This window comes from Ciconia boyciana, chromosome 3, assembly GCF_034638445.1.
Source record: "Ciconia boyciana chromosome 3, ASM3463844v1, whole genome shotgun sequence".
NCBI lineage: Eukaryota > Metazoa > Chordata > Aves > Ciconiiformes > Ciconiidae > Ciconia > Ciconia boyciana.
In genome coordinates this window covers 35,252,613-35,270,385 of record NC_132936.1, presented here as the reverse complement: position 1 = coordinate 35,270,385, position 17,773 = coordinate 35,252,613, and the positions used below count along the sequence as shown (strand labels likewise).

General features: G+C 40.0%; 1 protein-coding gene across 1 annotated transcript in view; it reads right to left on the bottom strand.

The window, feature by feature from the left end:
* The window catches only part of CD109 (CD109 molecule), an 84,024-nt gene that overhangs the window by 53,595 nt on the left and 12,656 nt on the right, over positions 1–17,773 (bottom strand). The window contains exons 3-6 of the mRNA XM_072855299.1: positions 13,274–13,302; positions 9,377–9,607; positions 9,106–9,231; positions 121–160 (exon numbers count right to left, since the gene is read on the bottom strand). Coding sequence (XP_072711400.1) covers positions 121–160; positions 9,106–9,231; positions 9,377–9,607; positions 13,274–13,302 — 426 coding nt within the window. The remainder of the gene's footprint in view (positions 1–120; positions 161–9,105; positions 9,232–9,376; positions 9,608–13,273; positions 13,303–17,773) is intronic.

The following is a 17,773-nucleotide window of genomic DNA, read 5'->3' as shown; positions in this document are numbered from 1 at the left end:
GAAATTAGACTTTCTGGGAGTATTCAAAAGGTTCATGCTAGCCAAGGGAAGCTAGTCTAAATTAATGGAGAATCAACTACCAGTTTTGGTCACTACTAAATGCCCTTAAGTAACACTTACCATATTCCATCACTTTAAATCTTTGATAATGAACTTGACCCTATTGAAAAAAAAATCATATGAGAAAATACATACAATTGTGGTTAGATTAGCAAGTTTAACATACCTTCTAGGCCAAATCCCACCCATATTCAAGTTAAATTACAATTTCTGACATGATGTGATTTTAAATCATGGCTCAATCATTATCAGCTCCTGTTATGACGCTCCTGTAGGAACCAGTAGTATGTATTTGCACCACAGGAGGACACAGAAGTTCACATATGGCTGATTAAAAGTACATATAATGAAGAGCTTGTGGAGCTTCTGATCTGCAGCCATCTACATACGGCTGATTTCTGTATAAAAAAAAACAAATATCCAAGCTAGCTAGCATAAAACTACCTAGCATAAGTACTTGCAGTCATCATGATGAACCATGACTGACCTACCACCAGTATCTTTACTAGCTCGTTTAAAATTAACTCAAGTATCTCTGTACAAAAGAGAAGCTCCTACAGTGGCTATCTAGAGGACAAGACCATTTCAAAAGCATGTATAATCTTAAGGTTTTTCATTTATTCAAAAGGCAGCTAAAATTTTGTTACAGTCTACACGGCATACTTACTTCAGCAGAGATACTCTTGGGTTATATCTTCCTGTCTTGTTTATTTGTTAGTTAAAAATCCATGGAAGAAATAAACAACTATACAATATATTGTTACTTGTATTCTCTTCTATTTTCCTGTTTTTCTAATTTTTTCACTTATTTCCCTATTTTCTTCAGGAGAGTATCTGAAAGCATATTCTGGCATATCTTGCATCATATCTTGATGTGCTACATCAAGCCATATATGGCACATCATTGGGAAATTAATTTTAAAGGGTTTTTTCACTCTCTGAACACTAAAAATTCAGCACCTATTTTTGTTCTTCAGTACAATGACAGTTGACCAAAAATTCATGGTAGTCAGCCACATAAATTTTGCTTTTTGTTGTCTTACTGGATTGTTCTTCCTTGCTAAAGTGTGAGTAATTCAAGTTGCACCAGAGGAGGTTTAAATTGGATATTAGGAAAAATTTATTCACCAGAAGGGTTGTCAAGCATTGGTACAGGCTGCCCAGGGAAGTGGTTGAGTCACCATCCCTGGAGGCACTTAAAAGGCGTGTAGATGTGGTGCTTAGGAATATGGTTTAGTGGTGGACTTGGCAGTGTTAGGTTAACGGTTGGACTCGATGATCTTAAAGGTCTTTTCCGACCTAAATTATTCTATGATTCTGACCAAGCACGTACGTCATTTGTCTGCAGACATATAACCCTGATTCAATGTTTTTTTTACAGCATCATACCAAAAGCTGCCATCTGCAGGCAAATGGCATGAGGTGATTTACCAGCAGTGCCTAGAACTGGAGCTCCGAATCTCAGCTGATCTGCTTGACACAGGGATTACACTGGAGCAATGACTTTCCCAAGAGGAAAATCTGAGCTCAGCTGGAAGAATGGGCTGAGAAACCGAAGGGGTCTCCACTTCCCAAAGGACAGGAAGGGAGAGGCTCCTTTTGAAAGACTATTTTGTCTCTTCGCTCAAGGGTCTTCTGGGAAATAGGGGAAAGATCAAGAAAGACACCAGTCTGTCACTAGGAGGTGGCTATTTTGAAAGGTTAATATCCCCAGCCCCTGCTCAATTGCATGATGAGGTTACGTTGATGAACTCAGAAGTCTGATTACTTTGATTATTCCTGAGAACAGTGACACCACTACAAGTTATCATATGTGCTGGAGTATCTCAGTGAACACAGTTTGAAATGTGGGGCAAAGGAGACTGAATATGGATAACCAATTGTCAGGTAGCATCAAGATATGTCAGATGGGAATGAGTGTCTGTGACAAGAGAGGATAAACTGAGAACTCCTGTGGGAAAAACCCTAGGACAAGGATCCAAGCTGGAAACAATTATCTCTCTTACCTGAACAACGACTTTGCAAATTAGGCATCTCAGACCAAGCCCCTTATACCTCTATATTTACACTTTTCTTAGCAAAAGACTTCTATCAAAGTAAAAATCAGATTGCTACCGATTTCATGATTAAGTCACTGATCACCAAAGTAATTGCCATATTTATGTTCCTAGGTTTTAAAAGATATATGCAGAACCTGCTATTTTCACAACATTTGTGCAGATCATAAATTACAACACAAAATGTTACAGCACTGACATGCAGTCCACAATCAGATTACTATCAGGTAATCTTAGAAACAGGTATCTTAGGAAAATGACCTGCAGTGAATTTATCTCATGTCTGGTTCTCTGCATATCTTTTATTTCCAATGTTAAGCATATATTTGTCACCCATATATTTGTCACCGTTAAGCAAACCATGAACAGAACGTTATCCCAGCTGGCAGGATAAAAAAGCATCTCCCTTGAAAATGAGATTTTGTTTCACATTACCTTAGAAGTCCAAAAAAAAAATGTACTTAAAAGCTAAGAGAACTGTAAGCAGTAGAAAACAGAGATTAAAGTAAGACTAGCACTCTTGGCTGCACCTTCTCTAAAGTGACAACCTTTATGACAGAAAGCAAGCCGTGCTTCACAGTGCAGGGAAAGGAAAAGACCCTACGAGGTCGCCTTGATGATTTGAACACCAAGCCAGATTTCCCACTAGCACATGCTTTTCAGCTAAACTGGTTTGGAATAGGACAAGTAAAAGCACTTCAACCACTCCATATCATTTTAGTTCCTCAGGGCAGGGCTGTCTCTCTGGCAAATACTGTTCAAATATTTTGGAGTGGAAGTTATTAAACCAGTTTCCAGGAGTGGTGGCTTTTGAGTCAAGCAGTTAGTTATATGTACAACCCAGGAGATATTTTTTTTTAAGATAGGAAAACAACACCATGCCTACTCCACTTGTTTCCAGCGCTGCTTTATTCTAGTACAGTTTTTGCCTTCCTTGCCTTCTGCTTCTTAAACACACTCATCCTTCCAGACTATTAGCATTTTGCTCTAAATCAGCATTTCTTAAACTGCAAAACATCTATTACATTCTGTGCCCACTGCCCAGAGTATTAAGAAAACAGTGCCCAAGAGAGATCCATGTAAGTATTCTGAGATCGTGAGGATGATGGAGCCTTTCTGCAGTTGAGCCTCAGATGCTGTGGATCCTGACATCTAAGAATCACTAACAACTACAGTCCAGATTTTGCTCTGCTGTGATGACCCAGTCCTGTTTGAAGTCATTCGGGTCTAATCCAACAAGTGAGATCACAGGAATTGTTCCCCCAGAATTTTTTCTTCTTCTTTAGCAATCGAAAGTCCCTGAAACGACTCTGGTCTAGGTCCATTTTCTTATTTGTTTCTGACATTTACGTGCATCACAACTTACAGCATCAAGAAAGACTCTGGGTGTGGTCTCAGGGCTTTGCCCTGAAAAAGCGCAGTGCTGGCACCGGCTGTATTCCCGTGGCTACACCGCCATCTCACGGCCCATGTCAGAAACACTCCTCCCTTCTGCTTTGCAGCTAAATAAAATAGGTTTTTACCTAGACAGAATTAATAGAAGCATTTCACGATCACTTTCGTGCTTTATTTTCACACGCAGGAAATAAAGCCCAAAATACAACTCTGCATTAATTCCCAAACTTCTGTTCAAATCCACTAGCACGGTCTCCAGAAACTAAGCAGAGTCCCACCAATGTCACCAGCATTCACACTATCAGATCCTGATTAAATATCAGTGCTCATTTGCAAACTACTGAATACACAGCCAATTACAAAGGTTTTACATACAGTCTGATTTTGAAGGAGGGTGACACTTTTTTTAAGTAATGATATAATCTCAAACCCAATGGATCAAATGTGAAATCTGTAGCTGATCTAGCAGTAAGACATCACAGAATTCATGTGGATACACTGTAACATACATAAAACCTCAAAAGTTAAAAAATTCTAAGTGTAAAGTATACAATCAACTCCAGTTGATTTTGAAAGTTGTTTTATAGCTGAAGCTTTAAAAAAAAATGTAATACTCTTCAAAAATATCTTAGAAAGGCCTCGTTGCACCTGAAACATTACTACTCTTCAACATTTGATCATAAATTTCAAAATAACAACTTCCATAAATTAGATTACAAAATGCTTTATAACTAGGAACAACTTCTCATCGGAGATGCCTACTACTAAAACTCAGCAACTAAAAGCCTTTCAGCACCAGGCTCCACAACAGGAAATATGAGATATCCAACTAAAATACAGGGTGGAGACTTGGGAACCAGACTGTAATTACTCTGTCTTGAGTTTTCTTGGAACAGCTGTACTAACACCTGAACTCTTATTAAAAAGTACTACAGGATGTTTAACAGCAGCAAGCAGCCAGAACCTGATTTATAGCAGGATTCAGAGGCAGTACTTCCAGGAATCCAAACTTGGTACACTTGGGAATTGATCTGTAACCACTGGAAGAGAAATTTTATTTACTGACTTAACAACACTCTTTAAAGACAAGAGGGAAACTTGAGATAGAAAGGCTGGACAGCTGACTATTTAACTAGAAAGCTCAGGTCGTGGCATCAGGATAGCTAAGTCATGAAGAGATCAGCCTGGGTTTGCCATCTGAAGATGTTCTTAAAGCCCTGAGTAGATCCATAAGCTGCGCTGGATCCCATGTGGACCCAGGGCTACCAGTACTAGTTAAGGACAGGTAGGCATATCTATTAAAAATGCCAGACATATACTAAGTATTCCTTAGCAGTAAATCCAAGTCCTCAGTGACCTCTGTTATCAGGAAGGGACTGGTGAATCTATACAACTTTATATATGACACAGAAAAAGCCTGTACCTCCCTTGGACAGCAGAACAGGTGCAGAACAGCAAGGAATATCCAGGCAATAGCTAGGAATATCCACTCGGAACGATCCGGGTCACTCACTAGCTTTCACTGAACACCAACTACATCTCCATCACATCACCTGCATACAGACAACCACTCATCTTAAACCTCAAACTGAATCCCATCCCATATGACCTTGTATTTCAGGGCATAAGCTCACTTGTAACCAAGAGAATCAAAAAGAGTTTCCCAGCAGAAGAGTTCTTTCCCTTTATTCTGCAAGGTTTCTTGCAGGTTTCATTAATCCAATGGTATGACATGCTATCAGAAAAATAACAGTCTGTGAGACAACCCATTAGACAGACCTCGTGTAATAGTGTGAATATTGCAATAGTTATTTAATATATTCTGCATGATAGCCTTATCCAACGTAAGATGCTGTGTAGGCACCTGCTACAGAAATAACGCATACTGCTTTGTAATTATATTCTTTTAACATAGAATTTGAAAAGTAAAGCAGAGCAGGTGTGAATGATGGAGGAAAATGAGTCTGAAAGTAAACAACATAAGCTTCTATGTGTGGGGCTTGGGGTTGCTGTTTATTCCCACAGGATAAGAATTGTAAGAATAGTCAGGTTTTTCTGGACCCCAAAGCCTACAACTCTCTTTTTTATGTAATATACTGTTCTTTTTCCCCTCTATTTTAATTTTCAATTTGAAGAGTTTAATGATAGAAGGAACCATTTAGGCTGACCTGCTTTCATCCCAGGTTTGGTTCCTCAAGTATTCAGCTACTCCAGCAACCTGCATTATTATAATGCATCTTCCAAAAAGGCAACCATTCCTGATGCTAAAACACTGAGTAACAGAGAAACCTTCACTCCCTTTTTTTTTTTGTTCCAGTGTGTAAGAGCCTTGTTGATGAAAGACGTATATATACCAAAGAGAATTTGTTTGGCTTCAATTTCTATTAGTTGGTTCATACTATGCCTTTCTCCACTAGATTAAAAAGCCTTTTAAAACCTGTAATGGCACTTACAGACTGTAATCAATAAATCCATTGATTCATTTGATCCTTTGATATACAGTCAACAGATGGGACTTCTGCAGTCTCACACCATGGAGCTTTCTTTGCCAGCTCCATCCACAAACTCTGTCATCAGTTTATATTAGAAACACCCTGGGTGAGTGTCGATTGCCCAGAAATCAATCCACCCTTCTTTGACAGACTTTACATACATTGCTGTTTTTATTAGGATTTTGTACAATGAAAAGCCTTTACAAAAATCTGTTACATCAGTAAATCTACCTTATTAACCAAATCCATAATAGCCTTAAAGAATTTAATTCTTTATCAGTGGAATCCCAAATCACCTTTGTCATTGTTTTTCTCATGCCAGATGACAGGTCTAGAGTTTCCCATGTTACCTCACTCACTTACTCTTTTCTGTTCAGGACATTCATCTTCCGCTGGTATTCTCAAATCTCCCCACACTGAGATTCACTTAACCACACAGAACCATCACCCCTATTAAATGCTTCCATCTCTGCCACATAATTACTCTTTCCTCATGTTACTGGGCTCTGCCACCGCTGGATTTTCTTTTGTTCCTAGCAAACTTTAAAAAGTCTTTCATACTTTTATTAACAATCAAGTTTTCCTTGGGATCTTCAGATTTCCTACAAATACACAAGAATTCAGACTTTCATTTATGTTGATATCTATCTCCTAGTTCCCCTTTTATCCACTTATTCAATGCAGTGTTTCTTAAATATTAACTGTTTCCTCTGTCAATGAAAAAAAGAATCTCATTTCTGTTCTGTCCAAGTTCACCTTTTCCCAAGAGAGCATTTTGTTAAATGTACCAAAAGCATTTTGCAGTACTTTCCACCTTGAACTGTCTCCTGTAACAATGGTGAATACAGAAAGATAGCCTAGTGTGATGGGCATTATCCCAGCCCCTGGATATTATTCATGCCGCTGAAGCATTTAGAGCTCTATTAAGAACGTCAAACACTGCATTCAATGTCACATTCAATGCTAAAACCCTGAGCTTTAAAAATGTAATAGCAGGGAAAACGAGATGTTCTTAATAAAATATGATAAAGACAACCTAGGAAAGAGCGCACACTGGTAGATCTAACACGAAGGCCAATGCCCAGTCTTTGGCAGCAGCCAAGGTTCAACACCTAGAGAACTGCATCAGCCAGGGTAGCCAGCAGTGACACTGTGCCAGTCTGAGCCTCAGGGCTTTCCAGTTAACAGTTCTTAATGGACTGTACTTCTGTGAATTTACTCAGACATTTTTTGATCCCACCTGTGTTTTCAGTATTCACAACACCCGCCAGTGCTGTGCTCTACAGTTTGGTTATGCTGTTTTAATTGTTTTGAAATTGCTCTTTACCTCCTTCACCTGGTGCCCTCTAGCTATGCATTGGAAGAGACAGTGAACAAAATGTTCCCTATTTGTCTTCTCCCTGTTACTCATCGCTTGAGAGACATTCCCACCCTGTCATATGTTTTCCATGCCCATTAACCTTCTGTAGTACACACTAGGCAGCTAAAATTTATACCATCTGCTATGGTCTACTAACATTTCGCTTCACTTGTCTGTTTTCTCACAGCTGTTTCATTAGTCCAGGTGAATCTAAGGCATTTTTCTTTCAATTTTACAACTATTTTTTTCCTTTTTTTTTTGTTTTGTTTCAGGAGGGAGTGGCACTCATATTCACATCCTGAAAACAGCTGCTGCAGTTCCTTCAGCAGTGTTCTCCTGACTTAAGGATTACTCAAGACTTCACAGAAAGCCCAAGCAAAATTTCACAAACACTTTTTCGCCTGGCAAGCGAGCTGTTGAAGGAACCCACCACTGTCACCAGCCTTGGTTCCCATGTCTGAGCCACACTTCCGCACCTCCTGAAAAGCACCTATGCAGCTGTGAGTGGGGCTGTGCTGTCAACCAGCTCAGTGAGCTGGTCTGGGTCAGGCAAAGAAAAACACAGAGATGCTTTTTAATCTGGGTCACTTCCCCAGCAAGCTTTAGATCTCAGCCTTACTACAGCTGCCTCAGTGTGACTGAGAAGCTATTGAACAGCAGCGCAGGGGTGGGAAGGAGCAGCTGAGCACAGGGACAAGGGCAGGAACAACTTAAAACATTTTTCCCATCAAACACATTAGTAACGACTCCACACCCACATGAGAATGTGTTCGAAAAATCCAGTCCTGACACTCATTTGAGCACCACCCTCACTCACCTCAGCCTATAGAAATCTATCAAGCATATAACTGGTACTGGTAAATATTACTCCCAAGTAATACATGATCACACGAGTTTTTCTGCTTTCTATCCCATCATCTCCCTTATTACGAAACATTAAGCAATCCTGTTTGTACTTGCTAAATGTCTCTGAACGGCCACTGCAAGCCAAGTTGGAAATGCAGTTCCCGAATTACAGGCATTTAAAGCAGGCTGAATAAACCTGACACACAGAGTTTTGAACAGCTAAACATCCAGCTATTTTTGCAACATGTTCCACGGTGTATGAAGAATGTACAGCTTAAAAGATTGTACTGATAGAACTATTACCAATAGCAATGCGCCAACTAGATCATACCAGTTTTGTTATGCCATAGTTCTGCCTCACTATTCATCCTTTCTATTTTGCATAGTTATTTTTTCCTCAATAACTCCTCAGTCATTGTGAATTGCTGAAACACCCTTAAAACTAGGCAGATTTGCAAATGACAGACTTTGATTCCACACCTCTTGAGACAGTGACTGGCTGCAGAGCAGGGCACAATGAATTTCTGTATATTCACTTACAAAATAAACATAAGGGCATTTCCCTTAAAAAAAAAATCAGTACTCCATAAGGTCTTTCTTTTATATTAATATTAAAACCTCTCACTTTTTAAATCACATTTGTATTTTAGAATCAAAATACAGACCTTAGGATAAAATATGTATGCTTTTTTTTATATCTTCCCTTACAAAACCATATACTTCTGAAAATCTTGTGAGGTTTGCATAATATCTTGGGTTTGCCATGAAGGAAGGATTTCCTATTCTCGTGGTCCATGCTTATTTCTGGTTTTGCTTCACCAAAGTAAACACAATTTTATTCACATCTATCAGGAGAAACGAAATCTCCCTGTGATTTGGCAATATTAATACTCACGTTCACTTCTACCTCTATGGACCAGTCTCCTAGTGGAGGGTTCATTGATAACTGAAATTTTTTGGAAACTACGCCCAAATCACCCTCCTCCATCAACCACTGCTGAATCAATTTCTTCCGAGGGTCCTAAAAGAAAAATCAGGCTGCATGTTAAATGTGAGTGGTCTTGCTAGCAAGATTTAGGAAGCAATACATATGATCTTTATTTGTCACATAAAGTTGGAATGTACAACAAATTCCAATGTATACCTAGATTTCTGTGAATACTTACTCGTATATATATATTCAGAGATGCTTTGTAAGGTTTGAGATCAGGATAGAAGGTGACAATCCGAAACATCACATCTTGTCCCGGTTTATACATAGCTTTATCAGTCTGGATGAATACAGAGATGCTCTTTGACATGTACATCAAGCTGGTACGGTTAGAGAAGATGCGCCGGCCATCAGCATGGCCTTCCACCAGTAATTCATAATTCCCAGAAGCACTGTTCAAAGGCAGCTAAAAAGAAAATAGTGACTCTGTTAACTATCCAAAATATTCTTGAAGATACTATTATTCCAAAAACATTTGACAAAAAGATCTGACATATTTCTGAACTTGTCAACTTATGTAAATTCTCAAAAAGAAAAAGAGGATTTCAGTGCTTTAAAGTGTCATTTCAACAACTACCTGAAAATGTGCTAGCAGAAGCAACTTTTCAACATATTTGCACCTAATTTTCAGTAGTAATCAGGTTTTCAACAATGTAAGTATCTATGTATTCATATACCATTCATAGACTCACACACACACACATTGTGCTCCCTCTTTTCTTTTCACAGTTATTTAGAAATTTCTTGGGTTTGATTTTGGGAGCTAATTTTTTTCTGACTTCATCGTTTTTTGGTAATGAATTTTCCAAAAATAAGAGCTAAGAAGCTGTATGCAGGCAAGATGACCAGGATAGTAAGAAAACCTTGCACTTCTTTTTACAAGCTTTAGCTTCATGTCCTATGGGGTAGAAAAATCAAATTCAGAATGAAGATCTCATGAGATGAGGTACTGTTTTTCAATAGAAACCTCACTGATTTTGTCTCATTTCAGTTTAATGATTCATAATTACAGCACATACTGCAACTCATCTAGAAAGTAAAATAATTATTCTTTCCAAAATATTAAGGAATAAAGGAAGATACATTTTATATGGTTAACTTATTTATGGTAGACACTGAAGGCTCCTTCAGTGCTGGCAATAAATACAGTAAACATCACTGGCAAGGAAATTTAGACCACGTAAGATGAGAATAACCATGCACAGGTCTCTCTCTCTGTCTCTCCAGTGGACAGAGGAAATCTACAGCTCATAATTCAGATGCATCAGTTCATTTCCTGAAGTTAGGTGGGAGGAATCCCAGCCACAGGGGTCAAAAGGCTCGAAGTAGAGCTGCTGCACCACATGGGAATTTCACCTCTAGCAGAGCCTGCACAGACGATGAATGACCCCAGGGACATCCCAGCCAGATGCTGGCTTCTGTACTGCCATCTGCTTAGGAGTGTCTCTTTGAAGAAGGAAACGGGTTTTAACACAACACACAGCTGGTTCCAACAAGTAGTCCTGCTAAAAAGCTTAAGAGTCACACGCTTCTGTTTGCAGTTACAACAGTAAATCTGGAGTAAAACCTCTGAATTCAAGACAACCGAAACAGACAGGCTTGCATTTTTCAGCATAACATATGGAAATGAAGCACTCCTCTTGCACTGGTAATGAAAATTACAGCTGTTAACTCACCAGGCACAGCACTTCAAAAGTATCCTACCAGGCTCTATAATGAAAGGCTGTTGTGCTGTCAAAACTCATTTTAAGAGCACACAGTGAGGTAATGGAAATTCCCAAACAGGGAAAAATGTCACAGGGTGACAAATGAGATAGATGCAAATGTCTGTATCAAATAAATTTCCTTCTCTGTGTGTTTACCTATAAAGAGGAATCAACTACAATTTCATCCCTGTTGAACTTCTGTTTTTAAAAACAAGCCAGGAAAAAAAAATCAGGAAGGTGAAAAATAAACAGGATCTCTTTTTCACCCGTGAGCACGTGTATGATGACACAGGAAGAAGAGATTCCATCTTTAAAATCTGGACTTACATAACTAAATTTTAGGTGCAAAGTACCACACTGAAATAGAATCTGCATTTTCTTCAACTGCAGGTTTTTGTATGCACATTGCCAAGAACATATGATTCACATATTTCAACACTCTCCAACTTCCATGCCAAGTATTCTGGAATATATTAAATAGGAGGAACAGCCTTAGTTACTGCATCTGTCAAATATTACCTCAAAATTAATACATTTATGAATATTACCATTTATTAAAGAAGGTGTATTCCCTAAAAAGCAGACAGGATTCCCTACAAGAAGTCCAGGAAACGTAATAAACATTCAAAACCAAAATGGGGGGGCGAAATAAGCTTGTTTTGTCTCATCATAGCAGTGAATTTTGCTCTTAGAGCATTACTTTAACATACTTGCAAGGATTGTGTTTGATTTCTTCTTTAAAAGCCTGTATATGCCAATTAGAGACCTCATATTTTTCTGTATCTTTTTCCTATCATGAATAATGATAGATAGAATGGGTTGCTCACTTGATTTTTATACTTTTTGTATTTCAAAAGATCTTTCCTTCCTGCAAGATGGTGACAAAACTGCCTGTTGTACCTTTCTTGATGTAAAAGCCAGAGGCAATGAAGTTTGCATTGCCACAGCAGTGTATTAGGACAGCTAAGGTGCAAAGCAACCCACCTTCTGGTTCACACATCTATGCTAACAGAAACTGCGCTAATAGAACACTTCCAGAAGGTCACTGCTACAATAATGGTAACTATCTACCTCAGCCCCACCAACTCCTTCTCTAAAGGGTTGTTTCTCAACCCAAATTTGAGCAAGGCAGCTTTTAACAGTAGGTAGTAGGAACTTGCTGTGAAAATACTTCATCTTAGTCAATACATCCCCCAAGTGAATGGTATTACTATCCCCATTTTGGCACTCCTAACGTAAGAGAGAAAAAGGCCATCACACGTACTTCTCCTGACCACACCAGACACTGTCACGAGCACCTCAGACAAGGAAGCTACTGTTGCCTCTGGAAAAGATGATGGCTGAAATCAGAAACTCATTACCCACCTTCTGCTACCGGCCAACTACACTTTGGGCAAAACATAAGTCTACCATGGCTACACGAATGAAAAAAAAAAATCTTACTATTAAAAAATGAGTCAGTTTTCATCGCTTCAGATAGTGGCAAGATAGGGAGGAATTCACCTCGCCTAGTTTAGGTGCTTGAACACTTTAAGACCTGGCCAGATGATATTAAGGAACTTGTTAATCTTTTTTTTTTTAAACTGAATTTTCTATGTTTGCTAATTTACAGTTCGTACAGATGCATTTCAACCTAGTAGTCTTCATAATGTTGAGCTGCTCATTGTCATTGATTATCCATCTATCAAACATTTCCAGATTATTTCATCAAATATACAGTTTATTTGAGATCAGAATTTAAACCCACTGGATTAGGGATACTCAGACTTACAGATGTTTAAAAAAATAAAGACTTTGGTAAAACTTTTTTTCCTGACACAAGTATATAATTCTTTAGATAGGGTTTTCAAGATGAACATCCAGGATTATAAATTCAGGATTCATACTCAACACACAATTCAATATAATACATTTTTGTTGAAAGTTATCGTATTATGTACTTTCACTGAATGTCTATTTCCAAATCCTTAAGAAGACTGTGTATAAATACATTTTTATTTTAATATTTCTCAATTATTGCTTTGCACAATTCTTTCAGCTCTAATTAACCCTTATGGTGTGTCTGAAATAGAGATGTAGGTATCAGCCAGTCAGAAAAAACACAAAGCAAAGTTCTGTGTTAAAGTTTTATGACAGCTTGTGCTGATGCTAGAAATCAGCTCCCAAATCCTGTAATTACTTGTAACAAGCTGCAGAGCACTTGATCTGGAAACTCTTTGGCTTATTGGTCAGTAAATACACTCATCTGAGAATGTGAAAAAAGCTAGGATCACATACAAAATACATCATCTCATCAACAGCAACTGATGAAAAGTTACAGAGAGTCAACATTTTCTGAGGAAGGAGGAAAGGAAAGAAATACTTACTACTGGAAGAACAAGAGTCCCAAAGGAATCTGAATAAAAAAGAACAAATACCACACTGTCAGAAACCTTATAAAAACTTACGAAAACATCAACATTATCAGGTTAATTAGAAGAGCAATGCTCCTCCCCCATTCCCACACTACCCATAATACCCATTGGTCAACCAAATTCCCTTGATGTGGCTACTCCGGAGCTCAGGGCACATGGACCGTCCAGCCAACACACATGCAATGGATGCAACTGGCTGGCCAGCATGCACACACTTATCGGCCAGCTGATTGCTGCCAAAGCCTGTCTGGACATGAAACTAAAAAATACACAGCCTGGAGCAACTGCCGCATTAGTCAGTATTGACATACTGTGTTTATACTTCATTCAACATCTCATTCCCTGCATTTATTCCTCCTAAGTCCTGTCAAGGCCACTGTCAGCCACCATTAGGTTATGGGATAAGCCGCTCATTTCCACAGACACATGAAGGAGCACAAAGGAAGGACAGCAGGTGGGGGAACCCCAATAACACCCAGGCCCATCCCAGGGGAGCACTCAGCCCATCACATACCCATCACCACAAGCCCAGAGGCACACCAGCAGGGGGGAACCCCAGTACCCTAGTCAGAAACACGATCCCCCCACTATCAGGCTACCAGATTCAGCTACTTCCTAACAATCACTACCAAAATTGCTGCTAAAATCACTGCTAAAATTTTCAAAACCATGCACAGGATTTACCACCCTTAAGCAAAGGAGCACTCAGAATTAACCATCCTTACTGAATTACATCACCATGGAAATAAGTAACCAACATATTAATGTATGTGAGTTAATATAACTTATTATTTTAACTATTTTAGATAATATGGCCTCAAATATTCTTAGAATCCAAATAAATGTGCTGTTAAGCTCCTGGATATCATTACAGCATGGAGCCATTAGTGCTGCAGCTTTTATTTTAATTATGTAATGTATTTTACAATAGAATAGAATAGAACAGAACAGAACAGAATAGACTCTTTCAGTTGGAAGGGACCTACAACAATTATCTAGGCCAACTGCCTGACCACTTCAGGGCTCACCAAAAGTTAAAGCATGTTATGAAGGACATTGTCCAAATGCCTCTTAAACACTGACAGGCTTGGGGCACTGACCACCTCTCTAGGAAGCCTGTTCCAGTGTTTGACAACCCTCTTGGTAAAGAAACGCTTCCTAATGTCCAGTCTAAACCTCCCCTGGTGCAGCTTTGAACCATTGCCATGCATCCTATCACTGGATACCAGGGAGAAGGGCTCAGCATCTCCCTCTCCACCTCCCCTCATCAGGAAGCTGTAGAGAGCAATAAGGTCACCCCTCAGCCTCCTTTTCCCCGAACTAGACAAGCCCAAAGTCCTTAGCTGCTCCTCATAGGACATTCCTTCCAGCCCTGTCACCAGCTTTGTTGCCCTCCTCTAGATGCATTCAAGGACCTTCACACCCTTCTTAAATTGTGGGGCCCAGAACTGCACACAGTACTCAAGGTGAGGCCGCACCAACACTGAATACAGCGGGATGATCACCTCTTTTGACCGGCGGGTTATGCTGTGTTTGATGCACCCCAGGAGGCGGTTTGCCCTCTTGGCTGCCAGGGCACACTGCTGACTCATATTGACTCATCTTCTCTTTCGCTGATTCCATTCAGTTAGACCTTTTTATATCTCCTAAAAACCAATGGGTTTATACCTATCTTTTACTCATTTGTTTCATGAAGTAAGCAAAAAAAAATTAATTTATTTATTTAATTTATGTCCTTCTTGATCCTGGACATAAAAGCATTCCAAGATGAAGCAATCACTTCACCTTTGAACTCCAATAAATGTTAATCTTAAAAGTCAAGGAATTCTTTCAAAAAAAGTAGCAAACAGAAGGAAGCCTCGATGGACTGAACACAGGTTGCCCTGGCTGCTGCCAGAGCGCTAAAGGAAAAATCGCATCCAGCATGTACCATCTATTCAAATTATAACCTGAGTTAAACCAAATGACTCACATCCCACAAATGAAGTTCGTGGGTAGCACACTTCAGTACTTCATTCTGGTATTCAAAAGCTTAACGGGGATGGCTGGCATGGGGCCCTAAGCAACACAGTTCTTTCCACAACATGTTTATGCTACTGTTAAAGCCATAATTTTTTTCCTATCATCCCTCTCTCCTCTTCACTCAAGCAGCAGCCCATGCAGTCATTGACTCTGAGCAGCCCTACCAGCCTTTGAAGTTTTCCAGCCAGAAGTCTCAGGCAAAATACACACTTTTTTTCTCAGTACCCAGTGGAGAGGGCACTTGCCCCACTGCACAGCAGCAGGTAGCCCCACGCTCAGCCAAGCTTGCTTGGCACAAGGGCTACAGGACAACCACCAGCTACAGGAGACGAATTGCACAGTCCTGCAGAGTAGCCAATTCGTAGGCAATGTAAACACCTCTCCACTCACTGATATATTTATTCCCAATATCTACCCAAACAACTCCATGCCCAAACAATCGCACTAAAAGATACATCATTTTAGCTAAAGGACACTTGTATCTTCCTAACTCAGGAGAGACGGAGTTACTGTTAACTAGGAAGAATTTTTTTTAAGGAATTATGATATTTCACTGGTAAGGGAGGCTGGATGTAGGGTAACTAGCAACCACAGAGATGGTATAAAGCTACCTCCTGAAATTTCTCTCGGTTGTATACTAAAAGCCTAACCCTTCTCTAGTTCCCATCCCTCTGTGAAATAAGGCTGTGCTAAAGCTGGGTTTTGTACAACAACAATCCATGACACTGTGTCACCAGAAAAAAAAAAAACTTTGTCACTGCTGATAATCGGTTATTAACAAGGAACAGGAACTTAATTTTATTTACCACATCCTTCTGAGTGGATATGCACATGGTAAGTATTGCTACACTAGCTTTAATCTATTCAACACAGCTAATTATAGCAACAGCTATAGCAGTCACTTCAGTACGTTGGGAGACACCAAGCACAAATCTGATATTCATACCACAGCCCACACCACGGGGTTTCTATTTCCATCGTTACCCACGCCAATGCAAACACACTAGTACACATGCACCGCAAGGGCAGAGCGTCGAAGCGGACTGCTACACATCGCTCTGCACAGCATCTAACAGCTTTCAAAGCAACCTTTCACATAACAGGGCAGGTACTTTGCAGCTTTCTCATCAGGGCAGTGCCTGGTTGCCTCCACCTATTTTGAGAACAACTAGCATGCAAAAGACAGAAATCTTAAGGTAGAAATACTGTGTTTCTTTCATATTCCTAGGCCTGGGAGACCTAACATCAGGTCTGAGCCAGATACAGCTGTGATGCAGAGAAGGAAGCAGTTGGGGAGGAGGGAGATTTAAATCACAGTCACTTCTCCTTTGTGCAACTCAGAAAGCATTTACCTTCTGAGGCGGTGTTAGGGAGGTAGGTACAGCCTCCCTGGCTGCCTTGATAAAGCCCAGAGAGCCACCTCATTCCCAGCCAGTGAAAATCATAGAAGAGGCTCCAGGGCATGAGGTAATCTTCCAATTCATGTCACTGTGTAATTATTTTGTTAGGAGCTGAGCAGCCTGGGCAGATCCGAAACTCTGGCATTGCAGTGAATTTCCTTGTCATGCAAGATTTTCCCATGTTCTCAGAGACTACCAAGCTGCAATCAATCCCCTGGAGCTCTGCTCAGCTATGCCCAGGGATGGCTTCAGATGTGCTCAAACAAGAGCCATAAACAAAATATTTCCTTTATGCTAATGCTGAATTGCTGAAATTCACCACATTTTTCTGTCCACTTGATGAATTAAAGTTATATTTAATCATACAGCAAGCTCAGGTTTATAAGGAGTTAACCACGGTCCAACAGCTAGCGCGTGGCACTGCTCTGCTGGAAGCTCTGCTATCATGCAGCTGGACACTTTTACCCACGTGCAGTGTGTAACACTTCCACGTGATTTACACATGACATCAGTTGAGTCCACCGTCCCCAGAAATGGCAACAGTTGTCATCCTCCTTCAGCATATACCTGCAAGGGATCCCTTCAGTTATTAAATACAGCTCCTGAAGATTACAGGTAACTAACTCCAGGCAGTAGAAGTAGGTTTAGAAAGGAGGCCAGAACAGCTGCACCACATGTACCAAGTGTCGCAGACCACAAAATGCTTCCTCCTGACTCGTCACATCTGCTCTCCGCAGCAATGGACTAACCAGCATGACTGCAACGGGCCACAGAGGGGAAAGACCAGGTGAGAGCACAGGTCCCTGCTACCACAAGGGATTAGTTAAAGAAAACTCCTAGCTGGGAGCCATGCCCTAGCTGCAGGGGGAGGCAGGAAAAATTCAGTGGACCATTCCAGACTCATCTTGAGGAAAGTTAAAAAACAAACAACCAAAAAAATTCCCAGAGAAGTCACATGATCCTTCAATAAAAAATATCTTTCCTTGTCACTCGCAAAATCATTTCTCTCACAGAATTCCTGAACCTTGTA